General features: G+C 48.6%; 1 protein-coding gene across 1 annotated transcript in view; it reads right to left on the bottom strand.

Moving 5' to 3' along the window:
* Positions 1 to 17,658, bottom strand: part of RFX8 (regulatory factor X8) — a 64,573-nt gene that overhangs the window by 13,493 nt on the left and 33,422 nt on the right. Inside the window, 6 exon segments of the mRNA XM_060116969.1 lie at positions 94 to 188; positions 753 to 904; positions 1,992 to 2,104; positions 4,733 to 4,786; positions 5,392 to 5,406; positions 5,408 to 5,503. Of these exon segments, the coding sequence (XP_059972952.1) occupies positions 94 to 188; positions 753 to 904; positions 1,992 to 2,104; positions 4,733 to 4,786; positions 5,392 to 5,406; positions 5,408 to 5,503 (525 nt within the window).

The raw sequence follows: 17,658 nt of genomic DNA, 5'->3' as shown, positions 1-17,658 counted from the left end.
GAGAAAACCGGGAATTTCCAGGACCGTAAAACACGCGACCCACACAGTGGGTGTGTGCTGCCGTTCACTAGGGCCACGGAGCTGGAGGGATACCAAGGGGTCAGAAGCAGGGAGGCCCGGGACAGCCAGCAGAACAGCTTGGGCTCCCAAGAGGAAGCCGTCGCAGGCTGGAGCGGACGAACAGCCTTCTGCGACAGCAGAAGTGTTCAGACACTGTGCCCTGGCAGCCGGATGGAGGGGAAAGTCACCAGGGTGACTGGGACCACGTGGGTGTGAATGCCTGGCGGCCTGGAGTTGAGCAAGTCAGGCTATGGGCGGAATTTCTAAGGAGGGTGAGATAATCTCTGAGCCTCGCGGGAGCCCACCCAGAGCACAGAGAGGCGGAAGGATGCTGGGGTCGGAACCCTTGCCGGCCCTGCTTGGGTGGGCAGTGAGCTGAGGACTGCAGCTGCCGCCGGGAGCTGGCTCAAGAGAGGGGAGGCACGGCCCGTCTCCCCCTTGCCCTTTCCTATCTCCCTGTTCCCTTGGCCCCGCTGCGATTCACGAGGGGGAAATGGTAAGAGGGTGTTGATGTATCAGCACAAGCATCCCTTGTGGGCACTAAAGGAAAAGCCGGGAGAGCCGAAGCGGCCAAGCCTTGTGGACTGCAGTTTAGTGCCTGAGGACAGAGTTAACACAAGAGCGGAGGAGGCCTGCCCCACGTGGAAAGTTCATCTACTCTCACAGCATTTATGTTGTCCCTCAAAACCTACCTCTGAGCTTGGAGATCTGTAAGAGGGCTGGAAAACCTTCCAAAGCAGTGAGGAACCACAGCTTAAACTTCTTACTAAACAACTGGACAGATTTCAGATGCTGCATAGAAACATCTTCCAAAAAGTCATGAAGGAGAATGTCCTCAATTCCCGACAACAGAAGTGTCAAGACAGGGACTTCCCTGGTGTTCCAGTGGTAAAGAATCCGCCTTCTAATTCAGGGGACTCGGGTTCGAAGCCTGGGGACCCTGGTCCGGGAACTAAGATCCCACACGCCACGGGGCAATTAAGCCCGCGGGCTGCAAGTAAGACACGATGCAGCCTAAAAGAAGTGTCAAGACATGTGACTGCCAGCCGGTGTGGACGGCCTCTGGTTACGAGTGGCTGCAGGTCACGTGAGCCACAGACAAAGAGAGAGGCCAGGTCTCCACCTGCCGAGGGTTCGGCCACCTCGCAGCCCTGGCCACTGCCCATTGGGCAGGACATCAGGCGGGAGAAGCTGGAATTGGAATTCTTCCTAGGATTTCCAAGTATTGATAACTGATTCAAAAATTTAAACACCCCAAATGCTGGCCAGTATGGGGTGGGGGGCAGGAGGGGAGGTCAAAGCAAAATATTTAAGGGCTGGACCCAGCCTCCAGTTTTCAACCTTTGTGGTAAAAATTTAGAAGCCCTGGATTTTTTTTTCCTAAGAAAATAATAAAATAAAAGGTAAAAGTTCATGACTAGCTTAAGAATTTAAGCTAGAGAATTTAAGCTTTAAGAATTTAATAATGACTAGCTTAATTTCTACTAGCTGTAGAAATTATATATAATTGACCCCCAAACTAAAATAATCACTCCAGAGCTTGAAAAACAAACACACAAGCCCTGGCCGTTATATGTAATGCAAAGCAACTACTCCAATTACTCCTTTTAAAAAGCTCTCTTTTGCTGAAATATCAGAGGAAGAACTCTGACTCAGTTCAGGGTTCACGGGTCGCCGGAGCCACAGGTCACCACGTGTACTGGCTTTTTCTCTACATGAGGTAACTCAGATTCTCAGTGAATTCAGAAAGAAAAGCTGAGTCTTAGGGAAAGGTCCAAGGCTCACGGTCCATGGGCCCCAAGACTGACTCCTCAGAAGGTCTGAGGTCCACAGACACCACCGAGAGTGAGGGCTGCGGGTCTAACCCCAGCATCTGGTAGCGATTTCTGGGAAGGATACAAACCAGCACCTTGAAGGAACTTCCTCCCACCTTGTACAGCTGTCCGTCGCAGCACTTAAGAAGCTGGCACATGTCAGGCAATGACATGAGCATGACTGTGCCCTGCTGCAGAGATTTCCAGAAGGACGTGAGTGAGTCCTCCACCTGATGTAAAGAACAGAACGTATCTCTGAACGCTCGTTTTGTGCCTGGTGAGGCCAATCCAGCCCACCTGCCCCCCACTCTTCGTCAGCCCCAAATGATAACAGAATGAATTTCATTCCAAGCCACATAAAGCTCTGCCTATTGGCTTTTCCAAGCTGTATCTCAGAAGTGATTTTACACCCGTCAGAGACCAGCTGCCAGTTGGGTGGGAGAACGTGGACCACCTTTTCCTGAGGCAGTTTTCGGGAAGGAAAGCTGTTTCTGACCACAAGGGGGCTCCTACTGATTACAATAGGATGAGGACCAGGCCCCAGGGCTACAAACCAGAGTTTAGAGTAAATTTTCATTGACTGATTGACCCCCTTAATTATTTTTCAGCTCAGGAAGAGGTGTAACTGTATGGAATCAAAGATACCTCGGGACTTCCCTGGTGGTTGGGTAAGACTCCACCTTCCTAACGTACGGGGCCCGGGTTTGATCCCTGGTCAGGGAACTAGATCCTGCATGCGTGCTGCAACCAAGAGCTCGCACGCCACAACTAAGACCCAGTGCAGCCAAAATAAGTAAAAAAAAAAAAAAGAAAAAAAAAAAAAAAGACACTTCCTCCTTGACATCATGTCAGAATTCACCTAAGGACGGCGTAGACTAAAGGGAACTGGTGCGATTCTATTGCGCAAAGGAGCCTTCTTTAAAGACTTCTGTGGACAACTTTTGTTTTGTTTTCCCCCATGTCGACTTTTCAGATTCCATCTTTGGACCAGGTGGCCAACCTGAGTTGTCAGCTCATGAGGACTCCTGCCTTTGGGGATTCCCGCAGCTCAGATATTCTGAGACATCACAGTACTGACCCCAGGGCCCTCCAGGGACCCCAGGCAAGAGGCTGTTCCTTCTGTGCAGGCTCTCAAGGGAGTGAGGCCTGACCCTGGAGTTACCTGATTTTAAACTCTCTTCTAGAGAAGACGTCTCCCAAGAGACTCACAGATATTTAACGAAAAAGACAAGAGTGGGATGAGCAGGATGTATTAATCCTTCGACTCCCTGGCTGGACGCTTTCGGGGCTCGCGGGTCTGGGTGAGAGAGCACCATCTCCGCTCACTCCCCCAGCACCCATGTCCCAAATAATCCCGATGCGTCTGCTTCAGAAATCTTTCTGATTGGTCCCTCTTTCTCTCTGATGTCACTGTCATTGGATCTCCTGATCCAACCCTCCTTCCTTCTCACCTTGACTGTGACAAAACCTCCTCCGCTCCCTCTGCTCCAATATGGCCCTTGGATGTCACTGCCAACCCGTCTCCTCAGTAAGTCAGGGTCTTCCAGAGGCCCTTCCTAGCACCGGCCAATTCCCTCCTCCCCTCTGCCTTCTCTCCTTTTGAGATAAATCCGGCCACAGTGTCCTTCTTGTCCTGTGATGCCGGTGACCATCCTGCTGCCTTTGCCTGCACCACTGATTCCGCCTGGAATCCCTTTTCTACCCCATTTCGAGTCTGTTGAACTTCTGCTTTTCTAAGAGAGTTGCCAGCAACGTGGCCTCCCCCGGGGAGCCCGCTCCAGCTGTCTCTGTTCCTCTTCCCTTGGGCACCCAGAACAGTCCATCACACTGTGTTCTAGAACTTTCCATACGGTATCATATTCACTGGCTTACATCCTTCTTTTCAGTACCAGACTATAAACTTCTTCAGCCTCCTGGGGAATACCTTCCTAGTTCCAGAAACGGTGCGGGTCACAGGGTAAGAATTCAGTTAGTATTTGATGAAGCAATGAAGGCAAGAAGGAATAGATTTTTTTTTTTTAATTTTTTTGGCCACGCCATACGGCATGTGGGATCTTAGTTCCCTGACCAGGGATCAAACCCACGTCCCCTGCATTGGAAGGGTGGAGTCTTAACCACTGGACCACCAGGGAAGTTCCAAGAAGGAATGGATTAGCTATCCAACATGCATGGATGTTTATAACACGGCATTAGTAGGCCAGGGGCCACTCTGAAGACAGCGTGGTCCCTCCCTCACTCCAGTGCTTTACACAGAGTACAAAATGCGTTCATGCTGAGTGAATATTATCTCCCAAAGCTGAAGTGCTTAGAACAAGGAGGCCTCAGAAAACTTTTCATTTAAATGTGCACTTGCTTCCCTGGATTTTCATTTTATACAGCAAAAGACAGAATTCAGAATGGTTAAGAGATTTACTCGTGTCTTCCACAGTCAATTCTAGAATAAAATCCAATCACCATGATACCCATGTCAGAGCACCCTGCTCTGAACTGCTTCTTGTTCAGTTAGCATCTATCAATAACGGCTCTGAAGCATCACTGAGAATTCCAGGGTAAATCACATTACCAATACTGTATTCCAAATCAGCTGGAATTAGGATCTAAAAATAGCTGAATTTTTATTTAAAGCGTAAAGTGATCCATATGAGCACCTTGGAACATTTCCAGATGATTAAACTGAATAAAAATAGCACCTTCAAGAGCTCACTGACTATAAAATAGCTGCATTCTAAGCACTTCAGTCAATGAATTCCCACTAGATATCCCTCGAGGGGTCTTTTCAAGTAGAAAGGTTAAGAACAAGTCATAAATGCTGGTATTTTGCAGATAAAACCTACTCTCTCGAGTTCTTGGTTCCTCACGTTCTGTAAAATGTCTTGACAATAGCTGCAGTATTCATCAGCAAGAAAGGCCATCTAGGAAGGATATGGAGAACTATTTCAGTGTGCAGCCCACTTCCAGAATGAACTGCTCCTCAAAGACCTTTCTGAGGCCCTAAGATGCTGCTTGTGTTGCTATTTGGCTACGACAGCGGCCGAGCTCTTTCCTGGGGCCACGTGTTTTTTAGCTACGTGCAGTAATGCATATCTTATTGGCCTGAAATTGATGTAGTTCCATTTTTGATGTCATAACTCATACATTTCCAGGATCTGCACCACCCACTCTAAAGGCCACCGATCTTTGACAACTGTCTCTCCTAACCCCAATTTCTCCCTCCACATCCCCCAGCCCAGGTTCTAGGAAATGCACATATTTGTTCCCTGCTCTGTCATGGGGAGGCCCTCATTCTAAAAGATGACAACGTGGTCCCACGTGGAGCCTTTCTATAGGACGTGAAGAGAAGCCCTGAATTTCCTGACCACCATCAAGCCCAGGAGGGAATGCTGGTTCTCCCTGGTCTGGGAGAAGGCAAACATTACTCCATCTGGTACACTACGATCACAGGCAAACTAAGAAGCCATTTACCGCCCCCAGGCAGCCAAGGCATGAACGTTAATCTCCCCGATGCACGCAAGCCTACTATTTTGTAGGAATAACTTCTTTGCCAGTTCCTGCTCCCAGAATGGACTTCTCCTGAATTCAGACAAAGGCGATCCAACTGGGTCTGTCTTATTCGGCGAATGACTGTCACCCTTAAAACCATTTACACATGGATTATTTCTTTAAGCCAGGTGATAATTACACTGCTGCTGTGGAGTAATCTTTTATCCACACCTCTGGACACACTATTGATCCCAGCAATTTTCCCTTTTATTTCATTGCAAAAAATACTAACCTTCCTCTGTAAGTCTATGCACTACAGTCATCAGGGAGGAATTAGGATTTAATATATTGCACTCTTACTGCCGTGTATTACAAATGCTGGATAGCGACGTACAATAAAAATATGACCTATGAATAATTTGATGCCATAAATACATTCTACAACTCTTGTCTCATTGTCCCTCCTTGAACTAAAACCATATCCTGTCTGGGTCACCGTGCCTGGATTATACTAATGGTGAGTCATATAAAAAAATCTCAGGGCCTAACGGACAAGGAAAATGAGGGGCACAGACTTTCCTTTAGAAGAACAGATTACAGAGTGTAAAACCTTTCCATCAGGCTGGAAAAAGGCAACATGGCGGAAAGCGAATTCAATATTCCTGCCTTTTGTCATCCCCGCTGTTCTCCCCGCCTCCCCCCCACGCCCTCCTCCCCCAGAGCAAGGGGAGGCATGGTTGCTCCTGGTTTGAATGAAGGACATCAACTGTATTTGAAATTATTTCTTCAGGATTTTCCCAGACGCCTTTTGAATACCTTCCATTTTAATAGAGTAGGTGAAAGCATCCCTGGGGGTTGGAAGTTAAGCAGCTAAGCCTGCTGGACGGCAGCTGGGGGGGGGCTGGCTCCCCTTCATTTTCTCCAACCTAACGGCCCGCTGTGTGGCAGCATGGTTCCAAGGTCAGCAGTTCCTCCTCTGTTCTCTTCCTTCTTATGCGCTCAGAGCCTTACCGAGCTACTCGCTTATATCTCGCTTACTAGATCGTTTATGTGGGTTTGCCGTAGGCTCTTGTCTACAAGCCACTGGAGGCCAGAGCGGCCTTCTGAACCGCCAGCCCCTATCCTTAGGGCTAGAAGTGCCCCCAGCTGCGCGCTGCACCCACAGAGAACAGCCACCGCCAGCTTTCCCCTGAGCTGATGCTTCCTTGTTATCAGCCAACATCACACTGAAGTCTGGGGGTGTTTAGGGTTACACTCAACAGTCTTCTTAGTTTTTTTTTTTTTTTTTTTTTTTTTGCGGTACACGGGCCTCTCACTGCTGTGGCCTCTCCCGTTGCGGAGCACAGGCTCTGGACGCGCAGGCTCAGCGGCCATGGCTCACGGGCCCAGCCGCTCCGCGGCATGTGGGATCCTTCCAGACCGGGGCACGAACCCACGTCCCCTGCATCGGCATGGGGACTCTCAACCACTGCGCCACCAGGGCAGCCCCTCTCAACAGTCTTCTTAAGGACTTAAAATCTGTTACTTCTCAACTCTTTTGTGGTCCTGAACCCCTTTGAGCATGTGATGAAAACAAATGACCTTCTCCTCAGAAAAATGTACATTATGCACTAAATATTGTGAAGATGCCAAGTTAATATTTTTGGAAGAAAGTAGGGGTGTAGATGTCTAAATAAATAAAGCAGTAGCACAGAAAGGTGAGGGATCAAGAGGCATCATTCCATGGGGTGCTGTTTGGTCTCCACTGGGGGCTGTTCCACCCTCATTCCTACCATGAACACTGGCGACATTCAGAGTCCTCTGATGGGTGCGCTTCCAGGATGTGGGTTGGGGGGACGATGCTCGGGCTGGCCATCAGGAAGGATGGGACTGTTGCATGGACTTCACTGGCCTGGCCACCAGGGCTTCTACCGGAGAAGAATTGAGGGATCCTCCTTTCCAACCCTGGGCTACTCTCTCCTCTCACACTGCACGATCCTAACCACGTCCACCTTCTCCGCAGCACACAGGACCTCCCGGGCTCATCAATACTCTCCTGACACTGATTCTGCCAGTATCCAAGCCCGTGTTTCTCCAGGGTGGCCCTGAAACCAACTACGTCAGGATTCCTGGGGTGCCTGAAGTTCATACCGCTAGGGCCCTCGTGAATCACATGAAGCCAGAAATCTCTCGCTTTAACCAGCTCCCCAAGTGAGCCTTATGCATCTCAAGCTTAGACTGAAGCTCTGGGTAGGCTGTGTTGTCCAACTCTGCAGAAATCCCTACATTAAACACGGCGACTTCTAATTAGAATTCAAAATTCTAATTTCCGATACTTCACAGTTTCACCTGTGCAGAAGAAGTCATCTGAAAACATAGTACTGTCAGAATGGAAAGGGAAGCTACGACCAAAAATAATAATAAGTAAATTTATTGCGTTCCTGAAGTCAATTCCTTTTGGGCTCTTCCTGTGAAAAGAACTGATCTTTCAGAAAAAAAAAAAATCATAAATTGAAATCTTTTCTTCATAATATAAACAACCAGAAATCTAAAGGGAGCGAGTGTCTGGTGCAGAACTACTAAAGTCTGAATCTCTGCGGGACAAGGCATTCAGGAAAGAATCAGGGGGATTCCTGTTCTGGAGAAATAATTCAGCAAAATGACAAAGAAAAAAAGTGAGAAATTCTATTTAGATTTTTTTAGGTGTATTAAATACAGCTTGGAATCTTCGGGAGATCCAAGAAAAGTCATTGGGGTTATTATCATTCATTTATTCCACCCACCTTTAGTGAGCAGGTACTAAGTGTCAGCCCCTGAAGAAACGCTGGAGGACCTCCCTGTCATCACCTGTCCCTTTAGGCACCACCTGCCACCCCTGAGTTACTCTATCGATTCTCTTGATGCCTTTTGCCCTTCCTGCATTCTTGAAGACACTGCTCCCAGAATGATCACCCCCAAAGCAAATGTATCCTGTCATTCTCCTTCTGAAGATGCCTCAGTGGTTTTTCTACAGTCTCTTGGGCGACACCCAAATTCCCCAGCCTGGCATTGACAAAAGCTGTCCACCATCTGGACCTCATGTTCAGTCTACTTCTCCCCAACATCCTCACTTATGGTTCTCACTGCCCGCACACTCCCCAGCATGAATGCAAGCTACATATACCCTCAAGATCAACACCTCCTAAGAAGAGGATCTCAGCAACTCTGTCCAGGACCAGCTCAAGGGCAGCAAGATAGGTGGAATAACAGCCCCTCAAAAACTCCCACATCCTAGTCCCTGGAACCTTACGTGGCAAAGGGGCTTTGCAGATGTGGTTACGGTTAAGGACCCTGAGATGGGGAGATGATCCTGGATCCTCCAGGTGGCCCCCATGTAATCACGAGGGTCCTCAAAAGCAGAGAGCCTTTCCCAGCTGCAGAGAGCCAGAGAGATGGTGTCATGAGAAGGACTCAGCCTGCCTTTGCTGGCTGAGGAAGTGGCCACAAGCCAAGGAATGTGGGCAGCCTCTAGAAGCTGGAAAAGGCCGGGAATAGATTCTCCCCTCCAGGTCCCCCAGAAGGAATGTAGCCCTGTCAACCCCTTGCTCTTAGCCTGGTGAGAACTAGTCAGACTCATAACTTCTAGAAATTTTAGATAATAAACTTGTGTTAAGTCATGAAATTTGTGCTAGTATGTTACAGCCGCAACAGGAAACAAACACAGGCCACCTCTTCCGTGAAGCCTTCCCTAACTACTCCTGGCCCACATCCTTCCTCCCTCCCTCTCTGTGGAGTTCCCAATCCCCCTGTAGCGGGCACGGGCCCCTCACAGAACACCCATAGTTTTATGTCTGTCTTAGCTCCCCAGCTACGAAACTGTATTCTATTCAAATATAGGGAATATGCTTTTTGTTTGTTTGTTTTTACTTTTCTTTCACACCCCATTCAGCCCTCAAGAGGGCTGGTCACAAAACAGGCTTCTCAAAGGGTGTCTACTCAATGCCACTTGTCGTATCAAAGTGCTATCCTGTCATCCTGAGCAACCAAAGAAAAGTTCACCTCGTGATGTCACAGATTAGCTATTCATAGTTCTGGTGTCCTAATTCAAAGAGTTATAAACGTAACTGGAGACACTTTCACACAGATTTATTGCTAATAACCTATGCTTCTTATCTCATTATAGCAGAAGAAACACTGTTAAACAGCTGATGAGTAGCTAGGTAGTTTGTTCCTGAGGACAGGGACCTCCTCTGTCCCTACACATCGTGTCTGCACAGTGGACACATGACAGTCCTGGCTGGAGGGGTGAGTGGTTGAGGGCTGCCCATGATAAGAATGTTACACACAGGAAAACAGTTGCATCTAATTCAGCAGTTTCTGAATATTCCAGGGTCTATCGTACAAATCTATTTTATTCAACACTCACTGCTCCTTCTTCTTGGAGAATGCTGTTATAATTAGTAGATTTTTCAAAGGCAACGACATCTCCACTGTGACGTAACAGATAACAAAAAAATAATTTCAGTTAGACACCCATTTCTGAGCATAAGCATAAAGTTTCTTTCGCAGTGAGGTTATTGGTTGGGGGGTAACTTTGATTTCAAAACCCTCCTCCAAGTTTCTTTCCACAGCTGCTGATTATCACCTGCTTAGTTTTTTTTTTAATCCATTTCTTTAACTGGGACAACCACGCTATTTATTTTTATAGGTTTATTCCCTTCAGAAGCAAGAATATGATGTCATCATGGGTAGGACTTGCTCCAGTGAGAAAAGAAAAAGTATCATGGAAATGAAGTCTTCTATTTTCTGATTTGGGGCTTTGAAAATGATCTGCTCAGAAACGAAAACATCCTCTGAACTGATGGATGACACAGGACAGCTTCACAGAACAAGGAAACTGAGCATGAATAATAAGATGTAAGTTCCATGTCACCATGCCTCTTGGGTTCATGTATCGTACTGGAGACATTTATTTATATGTCGCAGAGAACAGATTCAGTTCTATCCCTGTGGTGTGGGGCACTTCCCCTTTAATTGTGGGCATCGAGAAACTGGGAGCCCAGGGCCCCCCACTTTGCACAGGAAATGTGCATCCTCCAGATGCCAGAGGTGGTGGCTTCTCCACGCCCTGCCCAGAGCTGTGGCTGCGCCTTCCACTCCCACACACGTCCTCACGCCTGACTGTTTGAATTCTATGTAAATATGCAAAGAGGAAGGCAGCAGGCGAATGCTCTGTTTCTGGAAGCAAGACCATGGTCTTCAAGGCAGGGATGGCCTGGGGCGGGGTGGGAGTCGGAGGGGAGTGGAGGAAAATGGCTTTCATCTCACACAGGAAGATCCTACAGCCCCTCCCAGCCTCTCCACAGCCCTGGGAGCTCTTTTCTGAAGGTTTGGGTCAGTCCATTCTCCATGGAAATCTGGACAGAACACTTGATGCCCATGTGGTCAATGTTTCTGCACGATATTCTATTTCCAAACAGGGCAGACAGATTCAGGGTCTGGCTACATGCCCACTAGAAAGCCACCCTCTTCATTGTTCAGTAAGAGTTGTTATCACAGCAGGAAGTGTACTGTGGACGGCTCACTGGCAAAAGGGTGTCAGGACATGGAATCTGATCGACCTGGAGGAGATCCAGGATGATGGATTGATGGAGAATCTGAAATGTCTCGGGAGTTCCATCTGTCATGTCTCAATGACATCTTGGGTAGGTGTGGACAATGATGGAGTTTCTCCAGGTAAAATCTATGAACAGCCCACGGCCCCACAAAGATTCTGAGACATTATAGCAACAAAAACAACAAGCAACCATCACCACCTGAAAGCATAAAACCTAGAATGAAAGAAGACAAGACGAGGTCGGAAACAAAAGCTCACTGAATAAAAGGCTAATAGAAAAGGAAGCTAAGTAGAAAAATAGGATCATCAGCCTTTAAGAGATGCTTAAGGATCACCTGTGAGGCTTCCCTCAGCTGGAATGGAGGGAGAGCATTTTCTCTACGATCCACGTCTGTTCTCCTGCTGCTCCTAATATGCCTTCTTCGGAAAATGAATGCAAGACCGTGAATGTATTCCGCTTCGTCCATCCATTTCTCAATCATGTGTCCATTATTTACTGCGTGCCTACTATATGCGGGCATCACGCTAGGCCCTGGGGGAGACAGATGTAGTCGTGATGGACAGGGTCTGCCCTCTGAGAGGTTACAGCCCGTGGAGGAGAAAAGCTGTTAACACGAATAATTGCAAAGTCATTGTTCTGACAGCTAAAGTACAGGCTGTCAGGGGAATCTACGTCAGAGGGCCCATCCTCTTCTTAGTTCAACAGTTTACAGGCCTATAAACAGGCAGCTTGATCAGCTCAGGGGAGCTTCCCTTGTGATTGGTCAGTGTGCTTTGGTTGGTACTTATCACAACCCTGTACTTGGAGAGCACTTACTAAAGTCTTTGGATGGTAACAGCCATCTTCCTGGGACATTCCTTTGGACACTCAGGAACCTGGAAGCTAGAAGGTCTGGTTTCTGACTTAAAGAAAGGACAAGGGGAACCCTCCACCTTATGGCTCACCCCTCCCCCAACCCCGACTCAGGCAGCTTTGGAGGCTAAGCCACTGAGAGTGATACTCAGTAATTCTGGATTTGTAAGTGAAACTCCCAAGTTTCTGCCATCGGTTCAATGTAGAGTATAAGTTTAACTCAACAGCCATTGAAAGGAGGGTAGTGTTACAGGAAGACTGAAAGGGGACTCCATGCCATGCAGAGGCCTGTGTGAGGCCGACAAGGGGACGCAAGGCTGCTATCCTCACTGGGGAGATATGCAAGTTTTGTAGCATTTAATTGGGGGATTTTATGCCCTGAGACAACAATAATGGGACATAGAAATCTGTCAACCTCACGGAGAGATTCGGTCATCTGTTAGGAAGTCCTCATCTCCACGCAGCCAGACGATGGTAGCTCTCTTGTTCAAAGAAATGGAGAGGCTGTCTCTTCCCACCTTTGGAAGGTCCTCATTCAATAAATGGCTCATCACATGGGTCAACATGTAGGTTCAGTAAGATCTTAATTGTCTATTTAAAAAATTACCTAGTTTCAGAGGTCCCATGCAAGCCAAGAGGCATGAAAATCTGCATGAGACAGAGGGCGGCAATATTAGAGCCAGGCTACAAAGCAGCTGAGCAGAGAACAGCTGCCGGAGACCAGCCCTACTACAAGAGAAGGTCCGTGGAGGTCCAGGTCAAGGGCGTCGGCGCCCAGAGCATCTGGCCGAGTGAACACTGCAGGCGTTGACTGTGCTCTGATCTTGCAGGTCAGGCTGGGCTAGGCTAGAAGGGGGGACTGTGGCAGACAGGTGCCCCACCGAGGGGTCTTCCACCCGAGAGCAGGGGCGCTCAGGGTGAGGGGCTGAAGCAGCACTGGAGGTTTTAGCTCTCAGGGTCCAGCCAGGATGGCCTCGTGTTCTGGTGGGGGGGCGGTCACTGTCCCTGTGTCATTTCCCGTGTGTGGTTCCGATTCAGTCCTTGGGGACATTTATTAGGTTGTGATCAAAAGCACAGTCATTGTGAAAATAGGGCTCTAAGAAAACCATACCAAACATCCAGAGCTGACCTTGCTGGGAAGAAAGTGCTTCCAGCTCAAAAGGAGGTCTTCTTCCATCATCCTCTGAGGCCTGAGATGCTTTATTTTTTAAACTTTTTAAATTATTTTTTTTGGCCGCACAGCTTGTGGGATCTTAGTTCCCCAACCAGGGATCGAACCCCGGCCCTGGCAGTGAATTGCCCAGTTCCTAACCACTGGACAACCAGGGAATTCCCCCCCACCTTTTTTTTTTCTTGAGATGCTTTAAAGGCGTAGACACATAAAAACCACATTTTACTTTAATTAGTTTTTACGATCAATTTGGCTAAGAAGGGTCCAACGTAAAGAGGGCTGAGACATGATTATATGCCACATGACTCATCCTTTTTTTCCCCCGGAAAATCTTTCAAATGTCTTGTTAGCTTAATATGCCTTCTGGCATTTAACTTTCTTTTAGTCCTAACTGCAATTTGCATCCACATTCTCAGGTATTGACATCAGTTGTCATTAATCCAGACCTTCATTTACATCATTTGGTCATTGTCATTTGCCCTTGCAAATCATTCTAACAGCAGTGAAACAACGTAAAGCAATTACAAAGGTAAGAGGATAAAAATGTAATAAAACTGAATTGACGTCCCATACTTGTTCAGTGTCAGATTTCGGAGGGAAGGTGCTTTATCTTCTGATCAATAAAGGAGCTAATTTCAATTTTTACTCAGAGCACACGAATTAGTTATTTTGGTTTTGATTAGGAGAAGATACCCTCAACTTGATATTTTTATATCTAAAGTTAAACAGTCAATATTTGTATTCATATCGGGATGGATGTTATGATTGCAAAAGCTTTATTTAATATAATTTTGATTATACTAATGATGCTAATCACTGAAATATACTGAGCATTTACCCATTGCTAAGCGCCTTACATGCATCACCTTAGTCCTCACAACAATCCGTTAGGTGGTGGATAATAATTCATTATTATTCCCATTTTACGTATGGGAAACGAGAAACAATTCAGGGCCAGAAACCCAGCTCTAACTTCAATCTTCACCTCTATTACCTCTTCCACTATTCCATCTTGTAAGACACACGTGTGTATGATAACAAATAACATACACAAGGAGGGCAAAGGAAGACACGAGAGTTTTGAAACTTAAAGTGGAAAAGAACAACCTTCTTTCTTTAAATTTTATTTTATTTTATATTGGACTATAGTTGATTAACAATGTTGTGTTAGTTTCAGGTGCACAGCAAAGTGATTCAGTTATACATATACATGTATCTATTCTTTTTCATTCTTTTCCCATTTAGGAAGAACAACCTTCTTTTTAAACTGGGTTAGGTGAGCGTCATGGCTTTGTCATTTTCTGCGTTGGGGGCTGTTGCTTTTACACTGCTTAACTCTATTCCCATTAGATTTTATGAGCAATAATGGCAAAATGATGACCTGGCGGGACACCTTTAAAAGCGCTGAAAGTCTAACTTGTTCACATTCACCTTCCGGAGACAGAACTCAGCAACCGATGCCAGGCTTCCTCAGCAGATAGCACGTTGCCTTGTCTCGGCATCTCAGCTGGAGATGAACAAGTGAGGGACGCTCTGAACAGGTGAGACAGTTTGGGAACTTCAGAGCATTACAGGCTTTTAAAACCTTCCCCGGGGGATTCCCTGGTGGCGCAGTGGTTAAGAATCCGCCTGCCAACGCAGAGGACAGAGGTTCGAGCCCTGGTCCAGGAAGTTCCCATGTGCTGCGGAGCAACTAGGCCTGTGAACCACAATTACTGAGCCTGCGCGTCTGGAGCCTGTGCTCCACAACAAGAGAGGCCGCGATAGTGAGAGGCCCCCGATGAAGAGTGGCCCTTGCTTGCCGCAACTGGAGAAAGCCCTTGCACAGAAACGAAGACCCAACACAGCCAAAAAAACAAAAAACAAAAAAACACCACACCTTCCCTGAGCAAAGGTGCGCAGTCTAGGGCAGGCTCCCCTACACCTGTGTTTTCTGAGCTGCTAGACAACGATCAGGTAACGCCTACGTTTTTTAACCTTAACAAGTTCTAACCAGCCTTGCAAAGCATAGGGCGGACAAGGCCCAAATGCGGGTTGCAACTTGGACCCCTGATTATACCTGAGAGGGAGGCCGCACGGGGCTCGATAGAGCCCTGGCCCTGGGAGGGTTCAGCTCCCGCAGGTACCAGGGCTGCACGGACAGAAAGAAAAGCTCCGAGGCAGCTGCTGATGTTCTGACATCCTTGGGTCCTCGGTGCCCACGATCGCCTGGCTGACGGCTCCCTGTCAACTCACCCTCCTGGGGTGGTGAGTCTGAAAGATGAACCCTGAGCCTGTCTGCTTTGTCAGCACAATTAGCCAGCTGTGGACCCACAGCCCTGGGTTCTGCGGGGCGCAGGGCCGCCGGGCAGCCCCCTGGGCTCATGAGCTGGCAGGAGAACAAAGGCGCAGACTGGGGAAAGCCCAATTTTAGAAGCTTTCTACAGGCCTTTAATATGCTGCGCTGGAAACGCTGAGAGAGAGACAGAGAGAGAGAGACAGAGAGGGAGGGAGGGAGAGAGAGCGAGGGGGAGGGGGGAGGGGGAGGGAGCGGGAGAGAGGGGGGGGAGAGAGAGAGAGAAAGAGACAGAGAGAGAGACAGACAGAGAGAGAGACAGACAGAGAGAGAGTGAGAGAGAGAGAGCGAGAGAGAGAGAGAGAGAGAGACAGAGAGACAGAGGGAGAGGGGGAGAGAGAGAGACAGAGAGTGTGTGTGTGTGGGGGGGTGTGTGTGTGTGTGCTGGGGAAGGAAGGAGGGCACCGGGTAGTCTCCACACATCCTGAGAGAAAGGCGAGCCTCTATCCCTCTGATGTCAGAAGTCACATGAGACAGAACGGGGAGTCATCTGTCAAAGTTTTCCTTGTAACATATGAGCCAGGGATCTGGCCTACGAGACAGAGAATAAACCTGAGTTAAGCTGAGCTGTTTCTCTAGATGTGACGACACACACGCACACAAACACACACTCTCTCTCTCCATTCCCCTCCCCCTCCCCTGATGATAATAGAGCATTTTATACTTTGGCCTCAATTCTCCAGTAGGTTCTAGGTCAGCACTTAGACTCAGGTCCAGGACTCAGCCTGGATGCCAGCTAAACAAGACTGGGATCTGGGGAGGCCTGTTTCCTGTAAAATTATGTTACCCTGGAGCAGGGTGGGAAACGTCCTGGATTTGGGGAAGGGGTCCTTTTCATCTGGCACACACTGCATATATATATTTTTTAATTTATTTATTTTTGGCTGCGTTGGGTCTTCATTGCTGTGCACAGGCCTTCTCTAGTTGCGTCGAGCGGGGTCTACTCTTCATTGCAGTGCGTGGGCTTCTCATTGCGGTGGCTTCTCTTGTTGCGGAGCACGGGCTCTAGGCATGCGGACTTCAGCAGTTGTGGCTCACGGGCTCTAGAGTGCAGGCTCAGTCGTTGTGGCGCACGGGCTTAGTTGCTCCGTGGCATGAGGGATCTTCCCGGACCAGGGCTTGAACCCGTGTCCCCTGCATTGGCAGGCGGATTCTTAACCACTGCGCCACCAGGGAAGCCCCACACTGCATATTTATAGTCATTTTCCTCAAAAAAAAAAAAAATAGCCTCAAGCTTCTCATTGGTTTTGAAAATCAAGCCTTGGTCTCTCCTGGGTTCAGGGCAGGCACTGCCTCAGCAGTTTTCAGTGGAATCCAGCACAACCTGCCCCCCTCGCCCCCCCAGGGAAAACAAATGCTGTTGACACCAGGACTCCCGGTCTGCTTGCTCCTGGGCCACCTGTCAGATGTCCAACAAAGGGGGTCCCTGGCTGGGGATCGCGTCTTCCTGCTGCTTCTGCTGGCATGGGGGAGGGGGAGGGGGAGGGGGAGGAGTGGATGGTAGCAGAGAGCTGAGCATCAGAATTTCTCCACTGATGGGGCTCAGAGGGGCAACATGGGGGAGACAGGGGCTTACCTCAAGACTAAACTGATTTTATTTAGATTACATGTTTTTTTGCCGCACCTGGCGGTGGCGGTGATGAGAAAGCAGACCCCAGAGTCCCTTAAAGCCACCAGCCCTGGCTCCTGGCCAAATCTCTATGCTGATGCCCTCATGAGTGGCTCCATTTCTTTCCTTAACACGCGGTCGAGAAAAAAAAAAGAGCAGACAAGATGCCCTTGAAAAATTCAGATGCCTACTCCTCCCTTAGGCAAACATTATCAGGAAAGTAAAACAGACTTCAGTGGCTGCACCCGTGGAGAAATGCCTGCCTCACTGGGGCCATCACTCTGGGGAACAAGGGAAATGCTCATCTGGGGTCTAAACACTGGCGAGCTCGCGCTCTCAGAAGCTGGCCCTGAGCATGTGCCCTGGGTGGACACAGCTGCCTGCCCGTGGGGCTGCCTGCTCCCAGGTGTGCAGCAGGGCGGGCCCTGGTTAGCTACGTGAACAGCTGTGCTGCCTGTCCCACCCCTACACAGGCCAGAGTGAGGAGGGCACTCTGGGACACAGGAATGAGCCCGACTCTGCGGGAAGGGGGCCTGGGCGCGAGCAGAAGACAGGGGCAGGGGAAGACCAGCTACTTCAGGGGACCCGCCATCCCGTGTCTTCCTGGACTGCAGGGGCAGGCTTGATGCATTCTTTGTAATCGAGGGAGCAGCAGGGAGAAATGACTCAGAGAGCTCCCTTTCACCCTCCGGCCCATCTCCCCAGATGGCAACATTTTGCCCATCTACAGTACAGTGTCACAGTCTGGCTTCTGACACTGA

Source organism: Mesoplodon densirostris, chromosome 14 (genome assembly GCF_025265405.1).
Source record: "Mesoplodon densirostris isolate mMesDen1 chromosome 14, mMesDen1 primary haplotype, whole genome shotgun sequence".
Lineage (NCBI taxonomy): Eukaryota > Metazoa > Chordata > Mammalia > Artiodactyla > Ziphiidae > Mesoplodon > Mesoplodon densirostris.
Note: the sequence above shows the minus strand (reverse complement) of the source record. Positions and strands in the feature narration are given on the sequence as shown.